This window comes from Phocoena phocoena, chromosome 11 (genome assembly GCF_963924675.1).
Source record: "Phocoena phocoena chromosome 11, mPhoPho1.1, whole genome shotgun sequence".
Classification (NCBI taxonomy): Eukaryota; Metazoa; Chordata; class Mammalia; order Artiodactyla; family Phocoenidae; genus Phocoena; species Phocoena phocoena.
The window spans coordinates 52,636,432-52,664,418 of record NC_089229.1 but is presented as its reverse complement, the minus strand read 5'-3'; the positions used below and the strand labels follow the sequence as shown (position 1 = coordinate 52,664,418).

At 38.2% G+C, this 27,987-nt stretch overlaps 1 protein-coding gene across 1 annotated transcript; it reads left to right on the top strand.

Moving 5' to 3' along the window:
* On the top strand, positions 1–27,681 carry RXYLT1 (ribitol xylosyltransferase 1). Its single transcript, XM_065887874.1, has 6 exons — positions 1–307; positions 2,561–2,704; positions 6,425–6,527; positions 15,651–15,965; positions 18,062–18,232; positions 27,254–27,681. The coding sequence occupies exons 1-6, from the start codon at positions 139–141 to the stop codon at positions 27,669–27,671; spliced, it is 1,320 nt and encodes a 439-aa protein (XP_065743946.1). The 5' UTR covers positions 1–138; the 3' UTR covers positions 27,672–27,681.
* Positions 27,682–27,987: the final 306 nt, after the last annotated feature.

Genomic DNA, 27,987 nt, shown 5'->3' with positions numbered 1-27,987 from the left:
GGGTCCGTTTCGGATGACTACTCCCTCCGGCAGGGCCTGCGTTCGTACCCGGCGACGCTAGGGCCGCGGAGCTGAGTGGCGGCTTCGCCTCCGGCCCATCTCCACTGTGGTGGTGGCCTGAGGGGAAGGCTGAGTGGGATGCGGCTGACGCGGAAGCGTCTCTGCTCGATTCTTATCGCCCTGTACTGCCTCTTCTCCATCTACGCCGCCTACCACGTCTTCTTCGGGCGCAGCCGCCGGACGCAGGACGCGTCTTTGCGGGGCCTCAGGAAGGGGGCTGCCCCGGCGCGGGAGAGGCGAGGCCGAGGTAGGACACCGGCCCGCGGCCTCCCTCCTCAGCGGCGCGCCTAGACTCGGGGCTGCGGGCTGGTGGGGGCTGGGCTAGCGGAGCCGCGCGGCCACCGGTCCCGCTCTCGGGTCCGGGATTGCCCCCGGGCCCCGGTATGCGCTTTTCCTACTTCAGCTCTCGGTAGCCAGCCCAGGCCTCGGGACTGGAGGATGGATGTATGAATGCCCCCGTCCTTGCCCAAGTCCCACACGCCGTCCCCACTCCCTACCCCTGGGGCTGACAGGTGCGCACACCTTTAAAACGCATCTTAAATATCCAAGATATTTAGATCTTCTGCCCAGTTTTGGATTGGGTTATGCGTTTTTCTGTTATTAAGCTGCATGAGCTGCTTGTAAATTTGGGAGATTAATCCTCTGTCAGTTGCTTCATTTGCATATATTTTCTCCCATTCTGAGGGTTGCCTTTTGGTCTTGTTTATGGTTTCCTTTGCTGTGCAAAAGCTTTTAAGTTTCATTAGGTCCCATTTGTTTATTTTTGTTTTTATTTCCATTTCTCTAGGAGGTGGGTCAAAAAGGATCTTGCTGTGATTTATGTCATAGAGTGTTCTGCCTATGCTTTCCTCTAAGAGTTTGATAGTGTCTGGCCTTACATTTAGGTCTTTAATCCATTTTGAGTTTATTTTGTGTATGGTGTTAGGGAGTGTTCTAATTTCATACTTTTACATGTAGCTGTCCAGTTTTCCCAGCACCGCTTATTGAAGAGGCTGTCTTTTCTCCACGTAATTCAAAAAGAGTCATGTACCAGAATGTTCATTGCAGCTCTCTATTTACAATAGCCAGGACATGGAAGCAACCTAAGTGTCCATCAACAGATGAATGGATAAAGAAGATGTGGCACATATATACAATGGAATATTACTCAGCCATAAAAAGAAACAAAATTGAGTTATTTGTAGTGAGGTGGATGGACCTGAGTCTGTCATACAGAGTGAAGTAAGTCAGAAAGAGGAAAACAAATACCATATGCTAACACATATATATGGAATCTAAGAAAAAAAAAAAGGTCATGAAGAACCTAGGGGTAAGATAGGAATAAAGACACAGACCCTCTAGAGAATGGACTTGAGGATATGGGGAGGAGTAAGGGTAGGCTGTGACAAAGCGAGAGAGAGGCATGGACATATATACTCTACCAAACGTAAAATAGATAGCTAGTGGGAAGCAGCCGCATAGCACAGGGAGATCAGCTCAGTGCTTTGTGACCACCTGGAGGGGTGGGATAGGGAGGGTGGGAGGGAGGGAGACGCAAGAGGGAAGAGATATGGGAACATATGTATACGTATAACTGATTCACTTTGTTATAAAGCAGAAACTAACACACCATTGTAAAGCAATTATACTCCAATAAAGATGTTAAAAAAAATATCCAAGATATTGTCACGAAATGCCAGAGATTTGCTGGAATGCCGCTGGCTTAAGGACACCTATTCCCATATTAAAACAAAGGGCCTGCTCTAATCCTGCTGTGACTTCTGAAGGCCAGAGCGCTTCATCTCCAAGTTTTGATCCCCTGTCTTGTATTTTGACCTATGTCAGGATCGGACTCAGGCTTATTTCTCCCTTCTTTCAGAATTTTGCACAATAGTATCTGAAACTGTGGGACACTTTTCATGTTGAAGTCAAGTTTTTATGTATAGGTTGCGTTACATATATACGATCTGTAAAGAACTGGCAAAAGTTAAGCTTGTAACTTGATGCGTATTACTGTACCCAGTCATTTTAGAAGGCTTTGTTTGGGAGAGAGAATTTCCTGCCTTGTTATAAAGCAGAAACTAACACACCATTGTAAAGCAATTATACTCCAATAAAGATGTTAAAAAAAATATCCAAGATATTGTCACGAAATGCCAGAGATTTGCTGGAATGCCGCTGGCTTAAGGACACCTATTCCCATATTAAAACAAAGGGCCTGCTCTAATCCTGCTGTGACTTCTGAAGGCCAGAGCGCTTCATCTCCAAGTTTTGATCATTTTATTTTTTTAAAACATTTTATTATTTTATATCAAGCTCTTTCCAATCAAAATTAAGTTATGATTTCCTTTTTTTATTTTTACAATGTTTAACCAGTTCAAATTCTGTTGCTTTATCTCTTTGAAAAATTGAAGTTAGGATGCAATTAAAACTCCCTAACATCTAATTTACATGGCTTGAATTTATCTACAACTGCAGCTCTACCTTATTGATAACACTTGTTGCTCTTTTTATAACATAGAACAATCTACTTTGAGAAGTGAAGAATGGAATCCTTGGGAAGAAGATGAAAAAAATGAGCAAAAACACAGACTGCAGATATTAAATAAGTCCACAAAAGAGAAAAAAGACTTCCATGTACAAATCTGGGGCAAAGCTGCCATTGGTAAGTTAATGTTTAAAGCTAAGACATGTAAAAAGCACTTTGTTAATATATTTACAGTTTATTTCATCATTTGTTAAGACATCCTGATGCATTTTTTCACTTTTTCTCAATATTCCATTTCTCTTTTCTGTTAGACGACATCTGTGTAAATGCACATACACAAAGACACACATGCACACATATAATCTGTTGTTGGTCTTTAGCAGAGCACAGCTTTATTTGTCAATACAAAGAGTGGGTTGTGTATGCATAATTATAGTGAAATGCCTATGTCAACTGAATTTTCATGGAATTATGTGTTTATTGGACACTTGATGCACAAGTATAAGATGTGGCCCCTGCCCTTAATGGCCAAACAAGTTTGGGAAACATTGAACTGAACAAAGTTAAACAAGGTTCTTTGTTGCAGGGCTTTGTCAGAGCCTTTAATATGCCAGTGTTCATTGTGAATGTCTAAGAAGAGGATATAGTATGTAGTTGGTTAAACTTGTTTGCCCACGAAAGCATTTTTGCTCTGAGTATCATGAGCGTGTACTGTTCTAAGTTATATGATATGCTCAATTAGAGAATGGGGGACCCTCAATGACAGAAGAGTCAGAAGGAATTTAGTGAGTTAGAAGGGGCTTTCTTTGGCCATAAAACATTAGTTAGATTTATGTACAGTAAGGGATATGGATAGAAGGTACCAGGTGAAAGGAAAGTAAACAGAATAGTAGTGCCTGACCCATGATGTTTCATAAATTCATAGACACTTGCATATATACATCCTTGAAAATTACTACTGACCTCCGAAGTTCTAGTACCCAGACCCAGGCATCCAATCATCAAGTTCTAGCAACTTTTTTCTCTTTAAAATCTCTAATATTAATTTCTTCCTTTAAATTTCCACTTCCTCATTCTAGTTTTTAATTATATCGACTTCTTAACAAGTTTCATGTTTCCAGACTTTTCTCATTTCAATCCAGTAGGCACAAAGTGTCCAGATGAGCTTTATCAAGCACTGCATTCATTCATCGACCTATTCTCTAGGCACAGTCATAGGATACCAGTTATAGAAATTCCCATTCCAAAAGGGAGAAAATGGAAGGAAAATGGAGTCACAGGTTTAAGCAATTTTGATATCCAGCCAGGCAAACTCCGTTAGGTTTCAATGCCTGGGAGTACTCTGTGGCTCAGAGCTTTACTTCTGGACTTTCAGCTCCATGCTTGGGAAGTCATCCTTCCATTTTCAGGAAGGTTAGCATGTGTTTGCAGCTCAGTAGTTTTATCATCCTGTTCCTGCTGTTAGGATTTTGGGAGTCCAATAAGCTTGTTTCATTTCAAGCTCTCTCTGTCCCTTTTAGTCCAAGCTGGCAGTGTTTCTGCTAATATAACATTCTCAAGAACCTTGTGGGTCTCCCATTTATGTCACAAAGATTTGCTTTTTTAGACAGGAGTTCCTCTACAGGTCTTACCTGGATAATCCCATCTCTATTTCTAGCTTCTGCTGAGATGGCTAAGGAGATCCATAAATTAACACCTAATATTTTCAAAAAACCCTCTTTGTGATTGAGTATTCTGACCAGGCATTAGCAAAAGGATGTCACCTACATCCTTAGCCTTCTCTCCAGAACATGCTTTCTTGACAGTGAATCTCCTAATTTTTCACCTCTTTTGCAATCTGAATAGGCTAAGAATTTCCGAAATCATCAAGTCATTGTTCCTTTTTGCTTACCAGTTTTTTCCTCAGTCTCTCTTTTCAACTCATATTTTACTGTAATCAGCAAGATGAAACCAGGCCACAACTTCAACACTTTACTTAGAAATCTCTTCAGCTAACTATCCAAGTTTATCGTTTACAAGTTCTGCTTTGCATATAACTGCAGGACACAATTCAGCTAAACTTTCTGCTGCTGTATAACAAAGATCCCCTTTTCTCCAGTCTCTAATGACATGTTCCTCATTTCCTTCTGAGCCCCTACCAAGAGCAATTTTAATGTGTATAGTTTTACCAACAGTCAGTTTATGGTGATTTCAGTATTCTCTAAGATGATACAGGTTTTTTTCTACTGTTCTCCTCACTTTCTTCTGAGTTCTCAGAACTGAGTCACTAACATCCATATTTCTACCTACAGTCTGTTCAAGGCAATCTAATCTAGGTTTTTTTTAATCATGCTTCTCAAAATTCTTCCAGCTTTTCCCCATTACCCAATTCCAAAGGCACTTCCAGATTTTTAAGTCTTTGTTACAGCAGCACCCCATTTCCAGGTACCATAATCTATTGCTACATAATCTATAGGTTCCTTTAGCTGCCATAACCAACTACCAAAAATTTAGTGGCTTAAAACAACACATTTTTTTAATTGATCTGTGAGTGACATATAACATTATATAACTATGTTTCAGGTGTACTACATATGATTTGATATATTATATATATTGTGAAAGGATCAACATAGTAAGTCTAGTGAACATCTATCACCTCACATAGTTACAATTTTTTTTCTTGTGATGAGAACTTTTAAGATCTACTTTCTTAGCAACTCTCAAATATGCAATACAGTATTATTAACTGATGTCACCGTAAGTTTATTAGCTTACGTTTCTGAAGGCAGAAATCTAAACTGTGGCCACGGGGCTATATTCCCTTTGGAGGCTCTAGAGGAGCATCTGCTTCCTTGCCTTTTACAGTTTCTAGTGACTGCCTGCATTCCTTGACTCATGGCCCCACCTCACTCTGACTTCTGCTTCCTCCTCACATCTCTTTCCCTCATTTTCAGTCTCCTGCCTCCCTTTCCTGAGGACCCTTGTGATTACATAGGACCCACCCAGGTAATCCAGCATAATCTCTCCACCTCAGCATCCTTATCTTAATCACATTTAGAAGGTCTCTTTTGCTTTGTAAAGTTAACATTCATAGGTGCTAGAGATTTCATCTTTGGCCCTCTTGGGTTGGAGGAAAGCATTACTCAGCCTACCATATTTGGAAAGCTTTATCTGATTAGCCAAGTCTTTAAACATGGGTTTTGTGTGTGTCTTTTAGTACCACAGTGTAATGAGAATGGAACAAAACACATCTCTCAATCTAACTTTTTAGTTACATTTACGTAAGTGGGCTCCCTGATTACCTCCTCATCTCCAGATTACCTCATTGTATGACAACACAGAGTTCTGAGACCTCTACTCAGAGAGCTTTCATTCAGGTGAAATCATGATAAAACGTAGGGGCCAGCCTAAGGAGAAAAGACACAGTGGCATTTGTTTGCAGAGGGCATCACACAGTGAAGGATGTGTGTTCAGGTGGGGAGGAGGTAATATCTCCTTGACATATTGAATGTATATGTACATACATGAGCTTCTCTGGTTCTGTTTGGCACAAGATGGTGATTTCCCCCCTCCTTCTGTTATAATATAGAAACAGTCCTAATCATACAGTAACGTACACTGTAATATAACACATTTCAAGATAAGATAGATAGTAAAGGTCCAGTGATGATTAGGGGTTTCTCAAATACAGAGTAAGAGAGTTTTTTGTCTTTAATATAACCCACATTTTACACTGACAACCTCTGAGTTTAGTCTCTCGTACATTAGCTGCCATATTGATGATTTTGGGCCCAAAAAGGAAGAGAATCTGGTTTCCTAATCAAATGATATGAAAGAGCAGAACATAAATTCATCGCACACACTAGAGTACACCAGGAGGTACATGCTTTCACTTTTTGTTTTTTTAATTACCAGGTTTGTATCTCTGGGAGCATATTTTTGAAGGTTTACTTGAGCCCACTGATGTGACTGCTCAGCGGAGAGAAGGAAATTTAGTTGTTGGAAGAACACGTTACAGGTATTAATTGTGCAGCATTAACCTTTGATATGTTGCTGTACGATTTTTTATGTAAATACTAGAAGAAAAATCAGAGGAAAATATATCAATATTTATAGAAAATATTTTCACTTCAACTTGTGAAGGATGGAGAGATAAACCTCATGTATATATATTTGTAGTTAAAGCTTACCTTAAGCATTTTCTTATAAAATTGGATGTTACAAAATACGGGTTTTTTGGAATCATGTGTCTATTTCATTTTCATCAAAACATGTCTGATTATATGGAAAAGTTCATGCTCTAAATTTTGCAACATTTGGTTGTTGATAAACATGGAACATTCTGTATGTTGGAATAATATGAAAACTTAAAGTATTTTTATTTTTCTCCTTCATGTAATAGATTCACATATTTTTATATATTCACGTGGTAGCAAAGCTACTGCTATTAGTTTTGAAATTTTTATCAAAACATTTCATATATGAATTCTATCATGATTTGATAGCATAGATTACCATTTCACTGCAATATTCAGAAATCTTTTTTTAATTCAATAAAACCAATGTATTATTGACATTTTTGCACTCTTATTTTTATAAAACTTTTTATCTGTGATTGCATATTTTCTGAAGATTTTTAAATAGAATTAAGATCATTTTATTTAGAAATATTGTGACAATGAAAGAATGCTATTTTCTGTTAGATTTTGCTTTCTTATTGAAATAAAAACCAAAAATAATTATTTTAAAATGCTTATTTCATTTTACAATTATATTATTAAGGGAAAAAAATGTGAACCAAAGATTATGGTTTCCTTTAGGTTTCCATTTATTTCTCACAGAAATCAAGAGGAAGAGCTGTAGTTAATATCAGTTTCATTTGAATTTTCGCTGCTCTTTTAATTCTTTATTTACTGTATACACACTTGGAAAGCAATTTCATTGCATGTATCTTTTCAAAGTAATCATTCTTGAAAAGTAAACAGGCTTTTAAATCATCATTGGTAATGATTATTTTTCCTTTTATCTCCAGGCTTCTATTGCTCTAATCCCATTGAAGAGTTTATACATAATCCTAAACTTAAAATAGTTGGATTTGGGTGTTTGAAAGTAAATGTGTATTATGCATATAAATTTAACATTTTGCTGTTTTAAAAGTAAACATGTGTTATGAGTATTAGTCTATTAGGTCTACCTACAATATATATTGGCATTTTCAAAAGAATTATTTGAAATTCATAGAGAAGTTAATATACAGTGTTACTACAGCAAAGGTTTTGAGCAAATGGCATTAACTCCCAAAAGAAAAACTAACTTCCTGTTTCCTTCTGAAATTTTTACCTGAGATTTTATATTATGATTAAATAACAATGCTACTTCCTTTTAGAATTTAAGAGAACTGTATATTCAAGGAAGTTCACTATTGTAAAAGATTTTTTAAACATTTTATTAAAGTTTTAGGCTTATGGAAAGTAGCATACATAATTTATCCAAAATTAATAAACTTTTATGAAATTGCAAGTTTTGAGTTGAATCAGGCTACATGGGTATTAACTTAAATGTTTCAACACATTCTTTTTTTTTAAGTTATTTATTTTATTTATTTATTTTTGGCTGCATTGGATCTTTGTTGCTGCGCGCCGGCTTTTTGTAGTTGTGGCGAGTGGGGGCTACTCTTCAATGCTGTGTGCGGGCTTCTCATTGCGGTGGCTTCTCTTGTTGCAGAGCATGGGCTCTAGGCGCATGGACTTCAGTAGTTGTGGCTCGCGGGCTCTAGAGCACAGGCTCAGTAGTTGTGGTGCACGGGCTTAGTTGCTCCGTAGCATGTAGGGTCTTCCCAGACCAGGGCTCGAACTTGTCCCCTGCATTGGCAAGCGGATTCTTAACCACTGCGCCACCAGGGAGGTCCCAACACATTCATTTTTATTTGACCAAAAGTGAATTGGCAGTAATCGGTCATCTTGAAGACACAGAAAGAGTTTCTAAATACTATCAAAATCCTTTAAATAAGCATAAATACATTCTATTTAAATAAACCTTTAAGTTTACAAAGAGCTTATATCATTTAACGTTAATTTCACAGCACTTCCGAGACAGAAAATAGAAAGGTATCCTCAGTGTTCCAGGGTCGATCAGGCTCCTGAATGCTGATTCTTATCTATTCATAGGCCCAAATAATGTAATCCAGAATGTCAAGTAAATAACTCAGAACGGAAATAGAACTATCGGTCAGTCCACATGTTTGTATTGGCTTGACCAGCACATTCTTTCCATATAGGCAGACTACAAATGATACCTAAATATTTGGGAGTTGTTTGATTAAATATGGAATCAAAATGTGGGCTATAACTATATATAGCACTTCCAAATCTGTGTGTTTCAGAAGGGAAGAAATGAATGACTCCATGTTCACCACTGAGTCAGTACCATACATAGGCTGTGCTCAGGATGTGAATAGATGAATACATGCAGGGCAGACTGAACTTGTGAGGCAGGCTGGTGAAGTCCAGTCACCTGTGGGCAGTGTAGCAATGTGACTGGGTTGTTAAGGTCACAGACTCTGAAGCCAGAATATCTCAGTTCCAATTCCAGCTTTACCTCTTATTAGTGTCTGACCTTGGCAAGTTTCTTAACTTCTCAGTGCCTGGATTTCCTTGAGTTTAAAATAATTATAATATAATGTAATATATATATAATATATATAATATAATATAATAATTTAAAATAATTATTAAGGTAAATATTAGTTTCTATTTCACAGGATTGTTTTGAAGATTAAACGCATTAATAGGCATACAGTGCTTAGACCAGTATCTGGCACATGGTAATCACTAATAGAAGTCTTGTTATTAGTTTTATTATTTTTACTGTTACTTAAATAGGTACTGCAACATCTCCCTACCTTTCAGTTCTCCTTTTTTCTGTGTTTCCATTATTGTCTATTATCTCTCCATTCACATACCTCCCAATAAACACCTTTCTGATACACGTTTTCTGTTAATGTGTTCAATTAGGTTACAAGCTAGCATGGCACCCATTCCGTCTCTTGAAGGAACTTTGCCTGTCTCTGCTCATATCTGTCATATGTTCATTTATAGTTTAATTTCAAAGGGCAATTTTATGTTTAATTTCTTAGGAGGAGTCTTCTGCTTATCATAACCTTTGATTATCCCCAAAAGACTGCCTTCAGAATTCTGTAATGTGCATGTGCAGGCATTATCATAAGATATATAAATGTCTACCCGTTTGATAAAACAAAAGTTAGATGCTAAATTACTTAATTCGTTGTTATCTAAATTCAATTATACTTTCTTTTTTTTAATACGTGTATTTATTTTATTTATTTTTGGCTGCGTTGGGTGTTTTGTCGCTGCGCGCAGGCTTTCTCTAGTTGCGGCGACTGGGGGCTCCTCTTCATTGTGGTGCACAGGCTTCTCGTTGCGGTGGCTTCTCTCATTGCGGAGCATGGGCTCTAGGCACGTGGGCTTCAGTAGTTGTGGCACGCAGGCTCTAGAGCGCAGGCTCAGTAGTTGTGGTGCACGGGCTTAGTTGCTCCGTGGCATGTGGGATCTTCCCCGACCAGGGCATGAACCTGTGTCCCCTGCATTGGCGAGCGGATTCTTAACCACTGTGCCACCAGGGAAGTCCTAAATTCAATTATATTTTCAATGAGCATCTGCTCCTTATGAAAAAGTTGAACTTTTCTCTGAAGATCACGATAAAATGTGTCTGATTCCTATTTTTAGAATTTCCAGATATTACTATTATAAGAATTTAGTGAGCTCACTACTCATTACAGTGAGTGAAAGCTTTTATAGATAATATTAATGGCTATACTATGTTTCAGTCATATACTGAACCATAGATCAATACAGATCTCAAATAAAATTTTCATTGGTAAAGAAAGACAATATAGTTAATTCTTCATAATGCCCATTCTCCCACTCCAGCCAAGCTAGTATGAGGGTGGGAGTGTTCCATCATAAACACTGAATTCAGAAGGCGTGGAGTCATGGCAATGATGCTGGCCACAAAAGTAGGGTGAATTGCAACAGCTATTCAAAAGTAAGGGCCATTCATGGGTTCGGTATACCTATTTTCTAAAACTATGTATTAACCAAAAATGATGTAGAATTTGATGGCTGAGAGCTGTGTGGATGGTTTAGCTTGTGCGCTTATTCTTTATCAAGGCATTTGCCAGACTCTTAGCTGGCAATTATTAATCTTATCTGTAACTCACTTACTGTAATAGCATATAGCGTTTGTTCAGTAGCACTGACTGAATTTAGAAAGAATGAAACAATAAGTATATTGGATTCTAAAAAAATATATTTTGCTCTCGTTCAGCTTAGAACTCAATATTCAAATGATTTCTCTGGACTCTGTAAGTATTGAAAGTACTTATTGGGAAGAAAGTTTTCTTCTGAACCTAGCAGAAAAAGAATAAATATTGAAAAATAGAAGTTCTGACTATTAAATATATGCTAAGACATCTAGAAGAGCAAGTCACTGTTTTAAAATTCTGTGTATGAGCTCCTTAAATATGTTCATTTTTCAGCTAATGGGTATTTGTGACTGATGCATGATGAATAACTTCAGGAAACTAAAATACATCTTTTATCATGCGTAAATATGCTATACTATCTCATACATGTGCCCTACTTCATGTAATAAATGTATAGCTAGAAATTTATTAATAGATTGAATTTTTGTAACTTGATTCATATTTTAAATGCAGTAGGAGAACGTAAATTAATTGGTAGAGCAGATAACTCCCTTAAAGAGAATTATGGCTTAACTCATTCAGCATTTACTGAGTGCCTGCTAGTTAGTTCCTACTAGGCTCTGAGGATTTCAAAGAGAATAAAATACTTTTCCCTAGCCTCAGGGAGTTCACACACTAGTGGCTGAGATAAACACATAAATAATTTTCATACCTTATACAAAGCATAATGGTAAGGACGTGCATACTCCTTAGTTGTTAGGGAAATATAGAGGGAAGGCCACTAACTCAATATGAGTAGAGTTGGGGATATGGGGCCTATCAAGAAAGACTTCCTAGAGGAGGTGATAGCTGAGCTAAGTCTTAAAAGATTAGTAGGATTTAGGAAGGCAGTGAGAGGAGTGATTATATTCCCAGCAGAGGCAATATCAGGGCCTAAGAATTGATAAACAGCTTGGGTTGTGCATAGAATCGCAAACCATTCAGAATCCCTAGAGCATGAAGATGGGGTAGGGTAGCTCATATTGGGAGTGGAGGGCAAGGGCCAGATCATCATGGGCCTTGTATTTGCCACATTAAAACTCTTGGACTTTATTCTTGTTCAGTGAAAAGCAGTTGAAGATGATTAAGCTAGGTAGTGGTATTGTCATGTATGTTTTTTGTGTAGATGTCTCCAGTAGCCATGTGGAAAAATGATTTGAAGGAGACAGCTGAATGCAGGCAGACCAGGACATTGCATTAGGAAACTATAAGTATCCAGCAGAGATATAAATAAGGGATGAAATTGGGAAGTGGTATTCCAGCAGAGCCAGGAATTTTAGAAATCTGGGGACAAAACTATCAGAATTTAAGGATTATTAGATGAGAGCAAGAATCGAATGTGATAGTTCCCTGGTTTCTAGCTTGCATGACTGGATAGCTAGTATGCGTTCAAGATAGAAGATACAGAAAGAATAAAAGCAGATTTTTCTACTCTAGGCCACTACCCAACACCTGCCTAACTCCCTCTTTCTCAGCAGACACCCCTGCCTCTATTTCCTCAAGATATCCACAATTATCTCCCTTAACTAGCTGCTCCTCTAACATTTACCTACATGATCTCTATGTGATCCCTCACCTAACCTTCTCTCTTTCCTCAGCTCTCAGACAATGAGGTGATCTCCCTCACCTGTGTTCAGTATTAACTCCCTCCACCTGTGCATTCCTTCTGCATATCCCAAGACCTTGCTCCATACGTTACTTCCTTGCTCTCCTTTGTCTCCCACCTTTCACTCATTATTGTGTTCTCACCTTCTCATCCACACTTTCAGGAGAGTTGTCTACACTTACTGTCCCCAGTTACTTCTTTTTTGTAATTTATTTTATTCAAGTATAGTTGATTTACAACGTTGTGTTAATTTCTGCTGTACAGCAAAGTGATTCAGTTATACATATATATATACATTCTTTTTCATTATCGTTTATCACAGGATGTTGAATATAGTTCCCTGTGCTATACAGTAGAACCTTGTTGTTTATCCATTCTATATATAATACTTTGCATCTGCTAATCCCAAACTCCCAATCCATCCCTCCCATACTCCCCATGCCCCTTGGCAACCACAAGTCTGTTCTCTATGTCTGTGAGTCTGTTTTGTAGATAAGTTCATTCGTGTCATATTTTAGATTCCACATATAATTGATATCATATGGTTTTTGCCTTTTTCTTTCCGACTTCATTTAGTATGAAAACCTCTAGGTCCATCCATGTTGCTTCAAATGGCATTATTTCATTATTTCTTATGGCTGAATAATATTCATTGTGTATGTGTACCACATCTTTATCCATTCATCTGTCAATGGACATTTAGGTTGTTTCCATGTCTTGGCTATTGTGAATAGTGCTGCTATGAACATAGGGGTTTATGTATCTTTTTGAATTATAGTTTTATCTGGATATATGCCCAGCAGTGGGATTGCTGGATCATATGGTAACTCTATTTTTGGTTTTTTGAGGAACCTCCAAACTGTTTTCCATAGTGGCTGCACCAATTTACATTCCCACCAACAGTGTAGGAGGGTTCCCTTTTTTGCACACCCTCTCCAGCATTTGTGAATTGTAGGCTTTTTAATCATGGCCATTCTGACTGGTATGAAGTGGTACCTCATTGTAGTTTTGATTTGCATTTCTCCCCACTTACTTCTTACTGTCCCCTTCTCATTCACTTCTCAACCCACTGCAGTCTGACTAACACACCTCCCAACACACACACAACTATCTGAATCTTATGGGATTTTTTTTTACCCCTAAAGTTTCTTTACCTAAATCTGTGCTTCCCAAACTGTATACTAAGGCACCCTGGGGCACCACAGATATTTGTAGGAATCACAATTATACTTCATATCTGTCAAACACCATGCAAACCAGTTTGAGGTAGTTCACAATTTCAACATTAGATCACCCTACATCCATTTCAGCGATGTCATACATTTGTGGAGCTGGATTTCCTATGGTTGCTGTGATCAAATCCAAGTACTGTGCAAAAATCAAAGTGGAACAGGCAGCGACCGTGGCAGTATCGTCTCTGATTCCAAGGTTTGAGAAGTTGTGTAATGCTCAACGGGTGCACACATCCCATTATTAAGTGTGTGGTTAGTTAAGAATGAAATAGGAGTATTATTTTTTCCTTCAGTGTATGTGTATTATTTTTAAAGTGGCTTCTAAGCTCTTAGGACATAAATGCTAAGTTATTTGGATCTAACAACTTAAAAAACTGAACCATTACTCATTTCTTCTGGCTTGAAAAAATTACTAAAACACTGAAAGTCTTGGGAACCAATAAAATTTGGGAACCTCCGATCTATACCTTAGCTCCAGAGCATTGACCCCAGGGCTTTCACTATTACTTGAACATGGCCTTGAGGTCTAGAAAACCAATTAGAGCATAAGAGCTGACATGCCAGCTTGCTGGAATGTGAGAGCATTCTACAAAAAGAGAGCTGTGGAGATTCCAAGATGGGTCAAATGTGCCTTGAATGAATCATGCTTTTGTTAATTTGTGTGGATCAATAAAATTAGAACTATTCCCACCTATAATTTTAAAGGAGAGAAAAAGTGTTCATGTACTACCAATAATAAGTATTTTAAACCTATCATAATTATTATCATTCTCTTTAAAGTGCTTTCTAACCCCTCAGATTCTGCCCGTTCTCTTAAATTACTAAATGATTGCTGAATTATTTGGCATCTTCCTGTCCAAAGCAGACTCAAAATGCAGTTCTGATCCGTGTAGCTTATTATCACTGTAGAATAATGCCATAGAATTCATACAGTACATATACAGACAAGTACATATTTATATTTTGTGTTTTAATTAATATCTACTAATTTGATTACTTGTTAACCATAGTGTCATGGGAATGACTCAAGCTCTGAAGTTAGATCATTTTTTTTGTTTTTGTTTTTGCTGAAGTTAGATCTTGATTCAAAACTTGATGCTGCCATCACAGGTTGTGCAACTTAAGCCTGATTTCCCAAATGCAAAATGGGGGACTAATCTCTGCAGAGTTGTTGTGGAGGTTAAAGGATAACCTGTGCAGAGTGCCTATGTATCATGTATATAAAAGGCATTTAATAATGTTAGTTTTTATCCCCAACAGTAAGCAAAAAAAGCAGGATTTCAGCATATTTGTACTAAATATTAAAAGATTCTAGCAAGTTATAAAGAAATGTTTGAGCAGCTTGCAAAGAATCTAGGACCGTTGTAACTAAGTTTACGATAGGTTAAATGGTATATTTTGTATTTAATACATATTCGTGTAAAATATTTCAATGGTATTGGTTGTTCGAAGCAGCACATAATATGAAATGTGAGTTATGACATGTATCTATTCCTTTTATGATATTTTTTAAATACCTTAAAGAATAGAGAGTAATACAACAGATTCCCATTTACCCACCACCTAGAACTAACAAATTCTGGCTCTCTGTCATATTTGCTTCAGATATTTAACTTTCCTCGTAAAAGAATTAGATATTTCCAGTAAAGGCAATAAATGCTCTCTTTGTATTGTTCCTCAGGCCCTTTCCTCTTCCTTCCTCCTAAGAGACAACCACTAACTATCGTGAGTTTGTTATATATATCTTCCCATTCAAATTTTTATATTTATACTTTTATTAGATCTATAAGGTAAATATTTTTTCCTGTGGGTACTTTCAAATTTGCATATAATTAATCTGTCTACAACCAAAGTTTCCCATTAATCTACATCTATGTCCCATCATCCAGAGTTGTTCAAAAAAACATGTTATAGAAATTATTTCTAGAAAGAATATGGATTAAGTTTCATTATATACTTTATATAAAATGATTTAAAACTGATACCAAATACTTCTGTTCTCTTTTTGTTTGTCTCTTGTTTTTGTTTTGTTTTTAACAGCTTCATCACTGGTCCAGCTGTGGTCCCAGGGTACTTCCCTGTGGATGAGAATAATGTGGTACTCATTCTAAATGGAAGAGAAAAAGCAAAGGTCTTTTATGCCACCCAGTGGTTACTTTATGCACAAAATTTAGTGCAAACTCAAAAACTCCAGCATCTTGCTGTTGTTTTGCTTGGAAATGAACATTGTAATAATGAGTGGATAAACCAGTTTCTCAAAAGAAATGGAGGCTCTGTGGAACTACTTTTCATAATATATGACAGCCCCTGGATTAATAACATGGATGTTTTTCAATGGCCTTTAGGAGTAGCAACGTAAGTACCAAATATTCTTACATGTTTTTAGACTCTAAGACCTGAATTTCTGTATCAGCAAGATTGTGTTTTAAATTTGTAATAAATGTAGTTCTTCTGAGCTCATTGAGGCTGTGTACAACCTTTTCTATGGGCAAAAATATGGTTTGGTCTCATGCTTTGGTAATAATGACGTTTTTAGAGTATTTTAGACTTTTATGAGGAGAGCAGATGAGTTACATTTTTGTATTTTAGAACCCCAAGTCATAGGATAAATTTTAAAGTTTATCACTAGTACCTTAAAGAAATGTTTAGCGGTGGATGGCAGACAGACGGACCTTCCTAAAACAATTATAGAATCTATATATATAGCTATACCTATATAACTATATAGATATAGAGTTTTCTTAAATCCTTACTTTATTTCTTCCCTTTTTTGGGGGGGGGCATGCCACATGGCATGCGGGATCTTAGTTCCCTGACCAGGAATTGAACCCATGCCCCCTGCAGTGGAAGCATGGAGTCTTAACCACTGGACTGCCAGCGAACTCCCCTTAAATCCTTACTTTAGATTCAATATTAAATGAACAGCACACTGACCCTGGGGTTTGGGAGGATTATAATATACTCAGGTCTCCGACTAGGATTGATAGAATTTGCACAAATCTGTTGTGTAAAAAGAAAGGGTAAAAAAAAAAAAAAGAAAGGGTAATTAAATAGTATGTAATATATGTAAAGTCTTTCTATAGAACTGGAAACTTATTTTGTATCATTCTGTTAATAGAGAGCCTTTGAATAACAGTAAGTTGACTTTAAGTTGCCACTAGTACATAAACTTCCTGATGGCAGGGATTTTTGTCTCTTTTGTTCACTACTTTATCTGTAGAGCCTAAAACAGTGCCTACAGAGTAATCATTCAATAAATATTTGTTGAATGGATGAATTATGAAATAGTTCAGTAATATGATACTGTATTTGAATCGGATGTTCATTATGCATTATTTTATCACTGGTTACAAAATGTGACCTTAGACTGCTGCCCAGTTGGCTACACAAATATCACCAGGGAAGCACATTAATAAGACATATTCCCTGGCCTTCCACAACAAAATTCTGACTCAGCAGGCTTAGGGTAGGGCAGACAAAAAGGTTTGTTAGGTATAGCCAAGTTTAAGGTGCTCTGAAAAATCTATCCCTTGTGTAGAGCCCATATTTGTAAAATGTTTTGAAACAAAAGAATTACTTCTTCACAGTAACTCTGGTAATGTTGGACAAAGCCAGTATCTTTCCTATAGATCAGTGGTTCTCAACCAGGTGCAATTTCACCCCACCCCCACCCCCAGGAGATATTTGGCAATGTCTGGAGATATATTTGGTTGTTACAAGTGGAGAGAGGAGGTTGTACTGGCATCTGGTGGATAGAGGCCAGGGCTGCTGCTAAATATCTTACAATGTAGCGGACAGCCTCCACAATGGAGAATTATCTGGCCCAAATGGCAGTAATGCCAAAATCGAGAAAACCTGTTACAGACCAACTGTTACGTTAAGCTTTCTCTTATGTGAAGGTTGTAGTTCAGGCACATAATTTGATGCCTGGAATTACCAAATGCCTATTAGAATGGGCCAGTTGCAACAGGCCTCTCCTGTGTGGGATGTAAGGTTGTTTTTTTTTTAATCTACTTGATAAGCCTTTGGAGTTGGAGTTCTTTGCTATAGCAGTATGTATTCTGTAATCTTTCCATCACCTGCCTAAAACATTAATTAAATCATGATTATTATGAATGTAGAAGATTCTTTATACCTTTAATGTCTTAAATTCAACCTATCTTATAACTTCAGGTAAGTAATAGAAGTTGAAGAATATAAAAAACAAAGCACTTTAGGCACATAGTCTCTATAGCAATTTTGTAAAAGATGTCAAAGTGAGAATTTTTTTTAAGTCAATAGATTTAGGAACTTTTCCAAAGTAAGCATGGAAAATTATAATTTGGGGTTTAGAAAATCATATTTTAAATCTCTTTTCTCTACATCATCATGCTACCTAAGATGTTAGATTATGGAAATTTTGCTAGCCCTATTGTCATATATTATTAACTCACATGTACTTATTTTTATAGATACAGGAATTTTCCTGTGGTGGAGGCGAATTGGTCAATGCTGCATAATGAAAGGCCATACTTGTGTAATTTCGTAGGAACCATTTATGAAAATTCATCCAGACAAGCACTAATGAACATTTTGAAACAAGATGGGAATGATAAGCTTTGTTGGGTTTCAGCAAGAGAACAGTAAGTTCTGTGTCTACATGATTCATCCATTTTGTCTCCAATCTGAGAGTTGCTTTGTGTGTCAGCACAGGTTTTCACAGACATTTTTAATTCCATTAATACCAGTCTTTCTCCAGAAGATGCATGAGTAATTAAAGCTGTGAAGAAACTATGTTATATACATTAAAAATAGAGAGACTCTCCTGTAGTCCATCTTGAAGGGGAATGCTGGTAACTATCATATGCAAATGTCAATTGTTCAGGTTTCCTCAATAATATTTGTTAGTCAGATATGAACACAGGAGATTGTAAATGACAGTAATGGTCTTAGGTTCATCTCTGAGATGTTCGGCAAACCAGTTCAGTGTTCCAAGACTGGCATGCCATACTCCTCACACCTTCAGGAACCTGACACCACCCTGAGGACAGAGGCCATGTACTATTCTTCTTTGAATCCCCAGATGTAACATAGGACCTTGAATAAAGTAGGCCAGGATAAGTGGGGAGTGGATGGATGGATGGATGGATGGATTTAACTGCATTAACTTTCTTCCATCTTTTACATGGTAATCATGAAACAGGTGTTCATGGACTGAAGGAAGAAATTTGGGGATCGTTCATTTTATTTTTAGATAAACAGATGGAGTTTCATGTGTAAAGCAGAGTCATCAGAGAAGTAATGCCTAAACAAAAATGTCCTTTTAGATCTAGAAATACATTAATTGGAGCAGATACTCTCTTTTAGAAAGCCTGACTCTACTACAACCAAGAATACTCTACCCAGCAAGACTCTCATTCACATTTGATGGAGTGATCAAAAGCTTTACAGACAAACAAAAGCTAAAAGAGTACAGCACCAGCCTTACAACACATGTTAAAGGAACTTCTCTAAGTGAAAAAAAGAAAATGCCACAACTAGAAAGAAGAAGATTACAAAATGAAAGAAGTAAAGGCAAACATACAGTGAAAGTAGGAAATCACCACACACAAAGCTGGTAGGGAGGTTAAAATACAAAAGTAGTAAAATCATCCATATCCACGATAAGCAGTTAAGGCAGCAGTCCCCAACCTTTTTGGCACAAGGGACCAGTTTTGTGGAAGACAGTTTTTCTACAGACTTGGGGTGGTGGGGGTGTTGATGGTTTGGGGATGATTCAAGCGCATTCATTCCATTTACTGTGTGTACTTTATTTCTATTATTATTACATTATAATATATAATGAAATAATTATACAACTCACCATAATATAAAATCAGTGGGAGCCCTGAGCTTGTTTTCCTGCAGCTAGATGGTCCCATCTGGGGGTGATGGGAGACAGGGACACACGAGGTGTGTTGCTTATGTCCAGTCTACTCCATAAGATGCAGCTTGTCACTTGCCACTCACTGATAGGGTTTTTTTTTTTATATTAATTTACTTATTTGGTTGTGCCGGGTCTTAGTTGCAGCATGTGGGCTCCTTAGTTGAGGCAGTCGGGCTCCTTAGTTGCAGCTCCAGGGCTCCTTAGTTGCGGCACACAGTCTCCTTAGTTGTGACATGTGAACTCTTAGTTGCAGCACGCATGTGGCATCTGGTTCCCTGACCAGGGATTGAACCCAGGCCCCCTGCATTGGGAGCATGGAGTCTTATCCACTGTGCCACCAGGGAAGTCCCACTGTGCCACCAGGGAAGTCCCACTGATAGGGCTTTGATATGAGTCTGCAAGCAGTTGATTTATTATGGTCTCTGTACAGTCAAACCTCTCTGCTAATGATAATCTGTATTTGCAGCCACTCCCCAGCACTAGCATCGCTGCCTCAGCTCCACCTCAGATCATCAGGCATTAGATTCTCATAAGGAGTGCGCAACCTAGATCCCTCACACGCGCAGTTCACAGTAGGGTTCGCCCTCCTATGAGAATCTAATGCCGCCACTGATCTGACAGGAGGTGGAGCTCAGGTGGTAATGCGAGCAGTGGGGAGCGCTGTAAATACAGATGAAGCTTTGTTCACTCGCCTGCCGCTCACCTCCTGCTGTGCGTCCCGGTTCCTAACAGGCCACGGACCACTACCGGTCTGTGGCCTGGGGGTTGGGACCCCTGAGTTAAGGGATACACAAAACAATTAGATGTAAAATATGATATCAAAAACAGCAATTGGGAGGATTTCCCTGGTGGTCCAGTGGTTAAGAATGCACCTTTCAATGCAGGGGACATGGGTTTGATCCCTGATTGGGGAACTAAGATCCTACATGCCGCAGGGCAACTAAGCCCACACGCCACAGCTATTGAGCTCACGTGCCTCAACGACAGAGCCCGTGTACCGCAAACTACAGAGTCCACGTATTCTGGAGCCTACGTGCCACAACTAGAGAGAGAAAATCCACACACCACAACTAGAGAGAAGCCCGCGCGCCACAGTGAAGAGACTGTGTGCTGTAACAAAATATTCCCACGTGCCTCAACAGAGATCCCATGTGCCACAACTAAGACCCGACACAGCCAAAAATAAAGAAAATAAATAAATATTTTTAAAGTAAAGAATAAAAACCATATAATCATCTCGATAGAAGAAACTTTGGATAAAGTTCAGCATCCATTTATGATTAAAACTCTCCAGAAAGTGGGCATAGAGGGAGCATACCTCAACATAATAAAGGCCATATATGACAAATCCACAGCTAACATAATACTCAATGGTGAAAAGGTGAAAGCATTTCCTCTGAGATCAGGAACAAGACAAGGATGCCCACTCTCACTGCTTTTATTCAACATAGTTTTGTAGGTCCTAGCCACAGCAATCAGAGAAGAAAAAGAAACAAAAGGAACCCAAATTGGAAAGGAAGAAGTAAAACTGTCACGTTTGCAGATGACATGATACTATACATAGAAAATCCTAAAGACGCCACCAGAAAACTATTAGAGCTCATCAATGAATTCAGTAGAGTAGCAGGATTCAAAATTAATATACAGAAGTTGGTTGCATTTCTGTACACTAACAATGAACTATGAGAAAGAGAAATTAAGGAAACAATCTCATATACCATCTCATCAAAAAGAATAAAATACCTAGGAATAAACCTACCTAGGGAGGTAAAAGATCTATACTCAGAAAACTATAAGACACTGATGAAAGAAATTGAAGATAACACAAACAGATGGAAAGATATACCTTGTTCTTGGATTGAAAAAATTCATATTGTTAAAATGACCATACTATCCAATGCAATCTACAGATTCAGTGCAATCCCTATCAAAATATCAATGGCATTCTTCACAGATTAGAACAAATAATTTTAAAATTTGTATGGAAACACAAAAGACCCCAAATAGCCAAAACAATCTTGAGAAAGAGGAACAGAGCTGGAGGAATCACGCTACCTGACTTCAGACTGTACTACAAAGCTACAGTCATCAAATCAATGTGGTACCAGCATAGAAACAGACACATAGATCAATGGAACAGACTAGAGAGCACAGAAATAAACCCACATGCTTATTGTCAATTTAGCTATGAAGAAAGGAGGAAAGAATATACAATGGAGAAAAGACATTCTTTTCAATAAGTGGTGCTGGGAAAATTGGACAGCTACACGTAAAAGAATGAAATTAGAACATTCGCTAACACCATAAAAAATATAAGCTCAAAATGGATTAAAGATCTAAATATAAGACCAGATACTATAAAATTCCTAGAAGAAAACATAGGCAGAATACTCTTTGACATAAATCACAGCAATATTGTTTTGGATCTGTCTCCTAAAGCAAAGGAAGCAAAAGCAAAAATAAACAAATGGGACCTAATTAAACCTAAAAGCTTTTGTGCAGTAAAGGAAACCATCAACAGAACGAAAAAACAACCCACTCAATGGGAGAAGATATTTGCAAATGATATGACTGATAAGGCGTTGATATTCCAACATATATAAACAGCTCATCCAACCCAACATCAAGAAAGCAAACAACCTGATTAAATAATGGGCAGAAGAACTGAAAAGATATTTCTCCAAAGGGGAAATGCAGATGGCCAACACACACATGAAAAGATGCTCAACATTGGTAATCATCAGGGAAATGCAAAGCAAAACCACAATGAGATATCACCTCATACCTGTCAGAATGGCTACCATCAAAAAGAACACAAATAACAAATATTGGCGAGGATGTGGAGACAAGGGCACTGTTGGTAGGAATGTAAATTGGTGCAGCCACTGTGGAAGACAGTATGGAGATTTCTTAAAAAACTAAAGATAAAACCACCACATGACACAACAGTTCCACTCCTGGGTATATACAAAAAAAAAAAACTGGAAAAAAACCAAAAACACTAATTTGAAAAGATACCAATACATGCACCCCAATGTTCATAGCAGCATTATTTACAACTGCCAAAATGTGGAAGCAAACTAAGCATCCATCAACAGATGAATGGATAAAGAAGATATGGTATATATATATACAATGGAATAATAACCAGCCATAAAAAAGAACAAAATTTTGCCATTTGCAGCAACATGGATGGACTTGGAGGGTGTTATGCTAAGTGAAGTAAGTCAGACAGAGAAAGACAAATACTGTTTAATATCACTTAATGTGGAATCTTAAAAATACAACAAACTAGTGAATAAGACAAAAAAGAAGCAGACTCAGATACAGAGAACAAGCTAGTGGTTACCAGTGAGGAGAGGGAAGCAGGAGAGGCAATTTAGAGGTAGAGGGGGAAGAAGGGTTATTATGTGATTATATGAAATTATGTGTGTGAAACTTTTGAAAATTATAAAGCATTATACAATTTAAGAAATGTTTCATTCAAAGAAAAGGGGTTGGAAATTGTAAAAAATCAACCAATCAATCAGGCATAGATATACAAAAAAGAAAAAAAGAAATCCTGACTCTATTGCTAGTGTAATCATATCCATTCAGTATTGCTAACGTAATCATATATATATATATTTTTTATATCTTTATTGGAGTATAATTGCTTTACAATGGTGTGCCAGTTTCTGCTTCACAGCAAAGTGAATCAGTTATACATATACATATGTTCCCATATCTCTTCCCTCTTGCGTCTCTCTCCCCGCCACCCTCCCTATCCCACCCCTCTAGGTGGTCACAAAGCACCGGGCTGATCTCCCTGTGCTATGTGGCTGCTTCCCACTAGCTATCCATTCCATGCTTGGTAGTGTATATACGTCCATGCCACCCTTCCGCCCTGTCACAGCTTACCCCTCCCCACCCCATATCCCCAAGTCCATTCCCCCAGCAGGTCCACGTCATATATATATTTTTTTGTAACATCTTTATTGGAGTATAATTGCTGTACACTGTTGTGTTAGTTTCTGCTGTATAACAAAGTGAATCAGCTCTACGTATACATATATCCCCATATCCCCTCCCTCTTGCATCTCCCTCCCACCCTCCCTATTCCACCCTTCTAGGTGGTCACAAAGCACTGAGCTGATCTCCCTGTGCTATGCGGCTGCTTCCCACTAGCTATCTGTTTTACATTTGGTAGTGTATATATGTCCATGCCACTCTCTCACTTCGTCCCAGCTTACCCATCCCCCTCCCTGTGTCCTCAAGTCCATTCTCTATGTCTGCATCTTTTTTCCTGTCCTGCCTCTAGGTTCTTCAGAACTTTTTTTTTTTTTTTTAGATTCCATATATATGTGTTAGCATATGGTATTTGATTTTCTCTTTCTGACATACTTCACTCTATGACAGACTCTAGGTCCATCCACGTCACTACAAATACCTCAATTTTGTTTCTTTTTATGGCTGAGTAATATTCCATTGTATATATGTGCCACATCTTCTTTATCCATTCATCTGTCAATGGACACTTAGGTTGCTTCCATGTCCTGGCTGTTGTAAATAGAGTTGCAGTGAACATTGTGGAACATGTCTCTTGTTGAATTATGCTTCTCTCAGGGTATATGCCCAGTAGTGGGATTGCTGGGTCATATGGTAGTTCTATTTTTAGTTTTTTTAAGGAACCTCCATACTGTTCTCCATAGTGGCTGTATCAATTTACTTCCCACCAACAGTGCAGGAGGGTTCTCTTTTCTCCACACCCTCTCCAGCATTTATTGTTGGTAGATTTTTTGATGATGGCCATTGTGACTGGTGTGAGGTGATACCTCATTGTAGTTTTGATTTACATTTCTCTAATGGCTAGTGTAATCATATTATATCCATTCAGTCAACAAATATTTGTCAAGCAACTGCTATATGCCAAAAACTATTTTAGCCATAAAGGGATACAGCAGTGAGCAAAACAGTTAAAAGGGTCCATGCCCTCTTAGAACTTAAATGCTTATTGGAGGAGACAAACCAATAAAATATATTGTGTCATATATATATATAGTGTCAGACGATGATAAATACCATGTAAAAAAATTGAGCAGAGGAGGGGGATGTAGAGAGGACTTGGGGTCAGGAGTGGAGCATTTGATATTTTAGAATAGCCAAGGAAAGTGCTAGTTAGAAGTTTGCATTTAAGCACAGGGCTGAAAAAGGCAGAGGGGTGAGCCTCATGTCTATTTGGGAGAAGAGTTGCCCAGGCAGAGGGAAGAGCAAATATAAAGGCCTAAGGTAGAAGCATGCTTACCATGTGTGAGGAACAAGGGACAGTGTGCCTAGAATGGAATGAGTGAGGGCAAAATAATAAAGCTTACTGTGGGAACAGAATTATTCTTGAAATCTCTCTCCTACCATTGAGCCAGGAGGTGGAGTAGGTGTCCTCCTTCTCATTGCTGCTTCCAGACCACTCTCCCTTTTCCCTCCCTAAAACCTCCAGTTTTGAATCTCATACCAGCAGACAAAACTATCCATTATTCTTTCTCTTTGAAATCATAAGGGGAAGGGATAAATTGGGAGATTGGGATTGACATATACACACTACTATATATAAAGTAGATAACTAAGAACCTATTTATAGCACAGGGAACTCTACTCAATATTCTGTAATGACCTACATGGAAAAAGAATCTTAAAAAAAGAGTGGAGGTATATATATGTGTAACTGATTCACTTTGCTGTACACCTGAAACTAACACAACATTGTAAATCAGCTATACTCCAATATAAAATTAATTTTTAAAAAACTCCTAAAAGAAAAGAGAAATCATATACTGACCCTTGGGTTTATCCCCTTAATTCTTTGAAGAGTCTAGTTCCTGGCCTACTCTCAGTCTCTCTGACATTTTTTCCAGCCTCACTCTTAGTGATTCCCAAATCCACATAGATGGTCTTTCCATCACGTTGGTCTTGCAGTTCCTTTACTTCCTCTCCCCCCAGCAATCTGGGTCTCCACTTGACCTCAGCCATTCACTGTCATGGTCATTTCCTGGGCCTTATGATTACACATACTGCATGATCTCAAATTCCAGCATCTCTTTCTCTGTAAACATCATTTTCTATCATTCCAGCTCATTCCCTGTAATACTCTGACTTCAGCAATTTAGCTGGGACTTACAGTTCATAGTTCCTAATACCATTTCATTGTCCTTCACCCACCTCATCTTTACTTTATTCTTTACCCACTTAAATTTCATAATCAATCATGACCACATATACATTCAGCTCCCTAGTTCCTTAATCTAGCAAACCCTAACTCTGGATAAATCCAGCTCTCTTACCTGCTCCATACCTTCACCCATGCAGCCAAACACACTTGGAGAAAGGTGCCAATTGATCTCACTTTAAATATATGACCTTGGGCTTCCCTGGTAGCGCAGTGGTTAAGAATCCACCAGCCAACGCAGGGGACACGGGTTTGAGCCCTGGTCCGGGAAGATCCCACATGCCGCGGAGCAACTAAGCCCGTGCACCACAACTACTGAGCCTGCGCTCTAGAGCCCACGAGCCACAACCACTGAGACCATGTGCCACAACTACTGAAGCCTGCGTGCCTAGAGCCCATACTCCACAACAAGAGAAGCCACCCAGTGAGAAGCCTGTGCACCGCAACAAAGAGTAGCCCTTGCTCGCCGCAACTAGAGAAAAGCCCGCGCACAGCAACAAAGACCCAACACAGCCAAAAATAAAAATAAATAAATTTATTTTTTTAAAAAATATATATATATATGACCCTGACCCTTGAGTGTCCAGCAGTCATCCATCTCCCTTGTCCATGTATTCTTCCTCTCTCCTGGGAGATTGTTTCATACCTTCTTCTCTCTTCCCAACTGCTCTTACCTTATGACCCTATTGCTTATTTCACTGAGAAAATAGGAACAGTCAGGAGGGAACGTCTAGTTTTCTAACTAGCCTCTCAGCTCCTACCCTTGCCCCATACAATCTCTTCTCAACACAACAGCCAGATAGATTCTGATAAAACATAGATGAAGTCAGTTACCCCTCTGATCAAAACTCTGTGTGATGGGTGCTCTGACTTCATCTTCTATACCTCTCCCCTTCAGTTAACCTGCTTTAGCCACCCTGGCTTCCTTGCTGTCCCTTGAGCATGCCTGGCACATGCCATGTCATGGCCTTTATGCTTGCTCTATGCTCTCTTCTTCCCCCAGATATCTGTGTGGTTTGCTCCCTCTCCTCTGGCTCCCCGCTCAGATGCCCATGAAGTGAGACACTCCCTGATCACCTGTTTACAGTTGTAATACCATCCTACCAAAAACTCCCTCCTCACTTCTCTGCTTTATTTTTCCACACAACACTTAACACCTTCTAAATAATTTACTGACTTGACCTGGTTACTGTCTGTCTCCACCACTAGAACTGTGATAATAAGCTCCATAAGGGCAGGAATTTGGATGGAGGGTGAGGTAGAGAAAGAAGACGAGCACTCACAAAATTTTGGCTGATAGAATTTCATTCAGAAATTGTATGGCCACTAGATTTTTTTTAATGTGTAGCTGTAAACTTCTCAAATTCTTAAATATTTTCAAGAAATCTATTTGGGCAAGATTTTATTCATCTCTTCTGCCTGCCATCTCTATAATGTGTTTACCATTTCTTGTAACCAACATTAAAAGATAAAATATTTTCTTCCACAAAAGATATGCTTAGTAAAGTGAAAACTTCAGGTTTTCTTCTGATTTTCTAGGTGGCAGCCTCAAGAAACAAATGAAAGCCTTAAGAATTATCAAGATGCTCTGCGTCAGAGTGATCTCACATTGTGCCCAGCAGGAGTAAACACGGAGTGTTACAGAATATATGAGGCTTGCTCCTATGGCTCCGTTCCCGTGGTAGAAGACGTAATGACAGCTGGCAGCTGTGGAAATTCATCTGTTTACCATAATGCTCCTCTGCAGTTACTCAAGTCCATGAATGCTCCCTTTATCTTTATTAAGAACTGGAAGGAACTTCCTGCTATTTTAGAAAAAGAGAAAACAATAATTTTACAAGAAAAGATTCAAAGAAGAAAAAGGTTACTTCACTGGTATCAAAACTTCAAAGCAGAGCTAAAAATGAGATTTATTAATATTGTGGAAAGTTCATTTCTAAAGAACAATAAAGGTTAACTGTAGTTCATCTTTTTGAGCTAAGATCTGATTTTTTAAATCATTTCTAATACTGGGTATGTGTGTGTGTGTGCTTGTGTATTTATTAATGTTCTTTAAGTTACCCCTAGACCCTAGATTATGTCTGTAGTATTGACCAAGTACAGCCTTATTGGGCCACTCCTGAAAATAAAGTTAAAATGTTACTCAAACTCATTTGCACAAAGTTGAGTGATTCAGCATAATCAACTCTTCTCATTCATTTAAATCCGCTCTAGAGAAGCAGCATTGATAGTGGAAAGACTGGGCTTTGGAGTCAGGCAAAACCTGGGTTAAA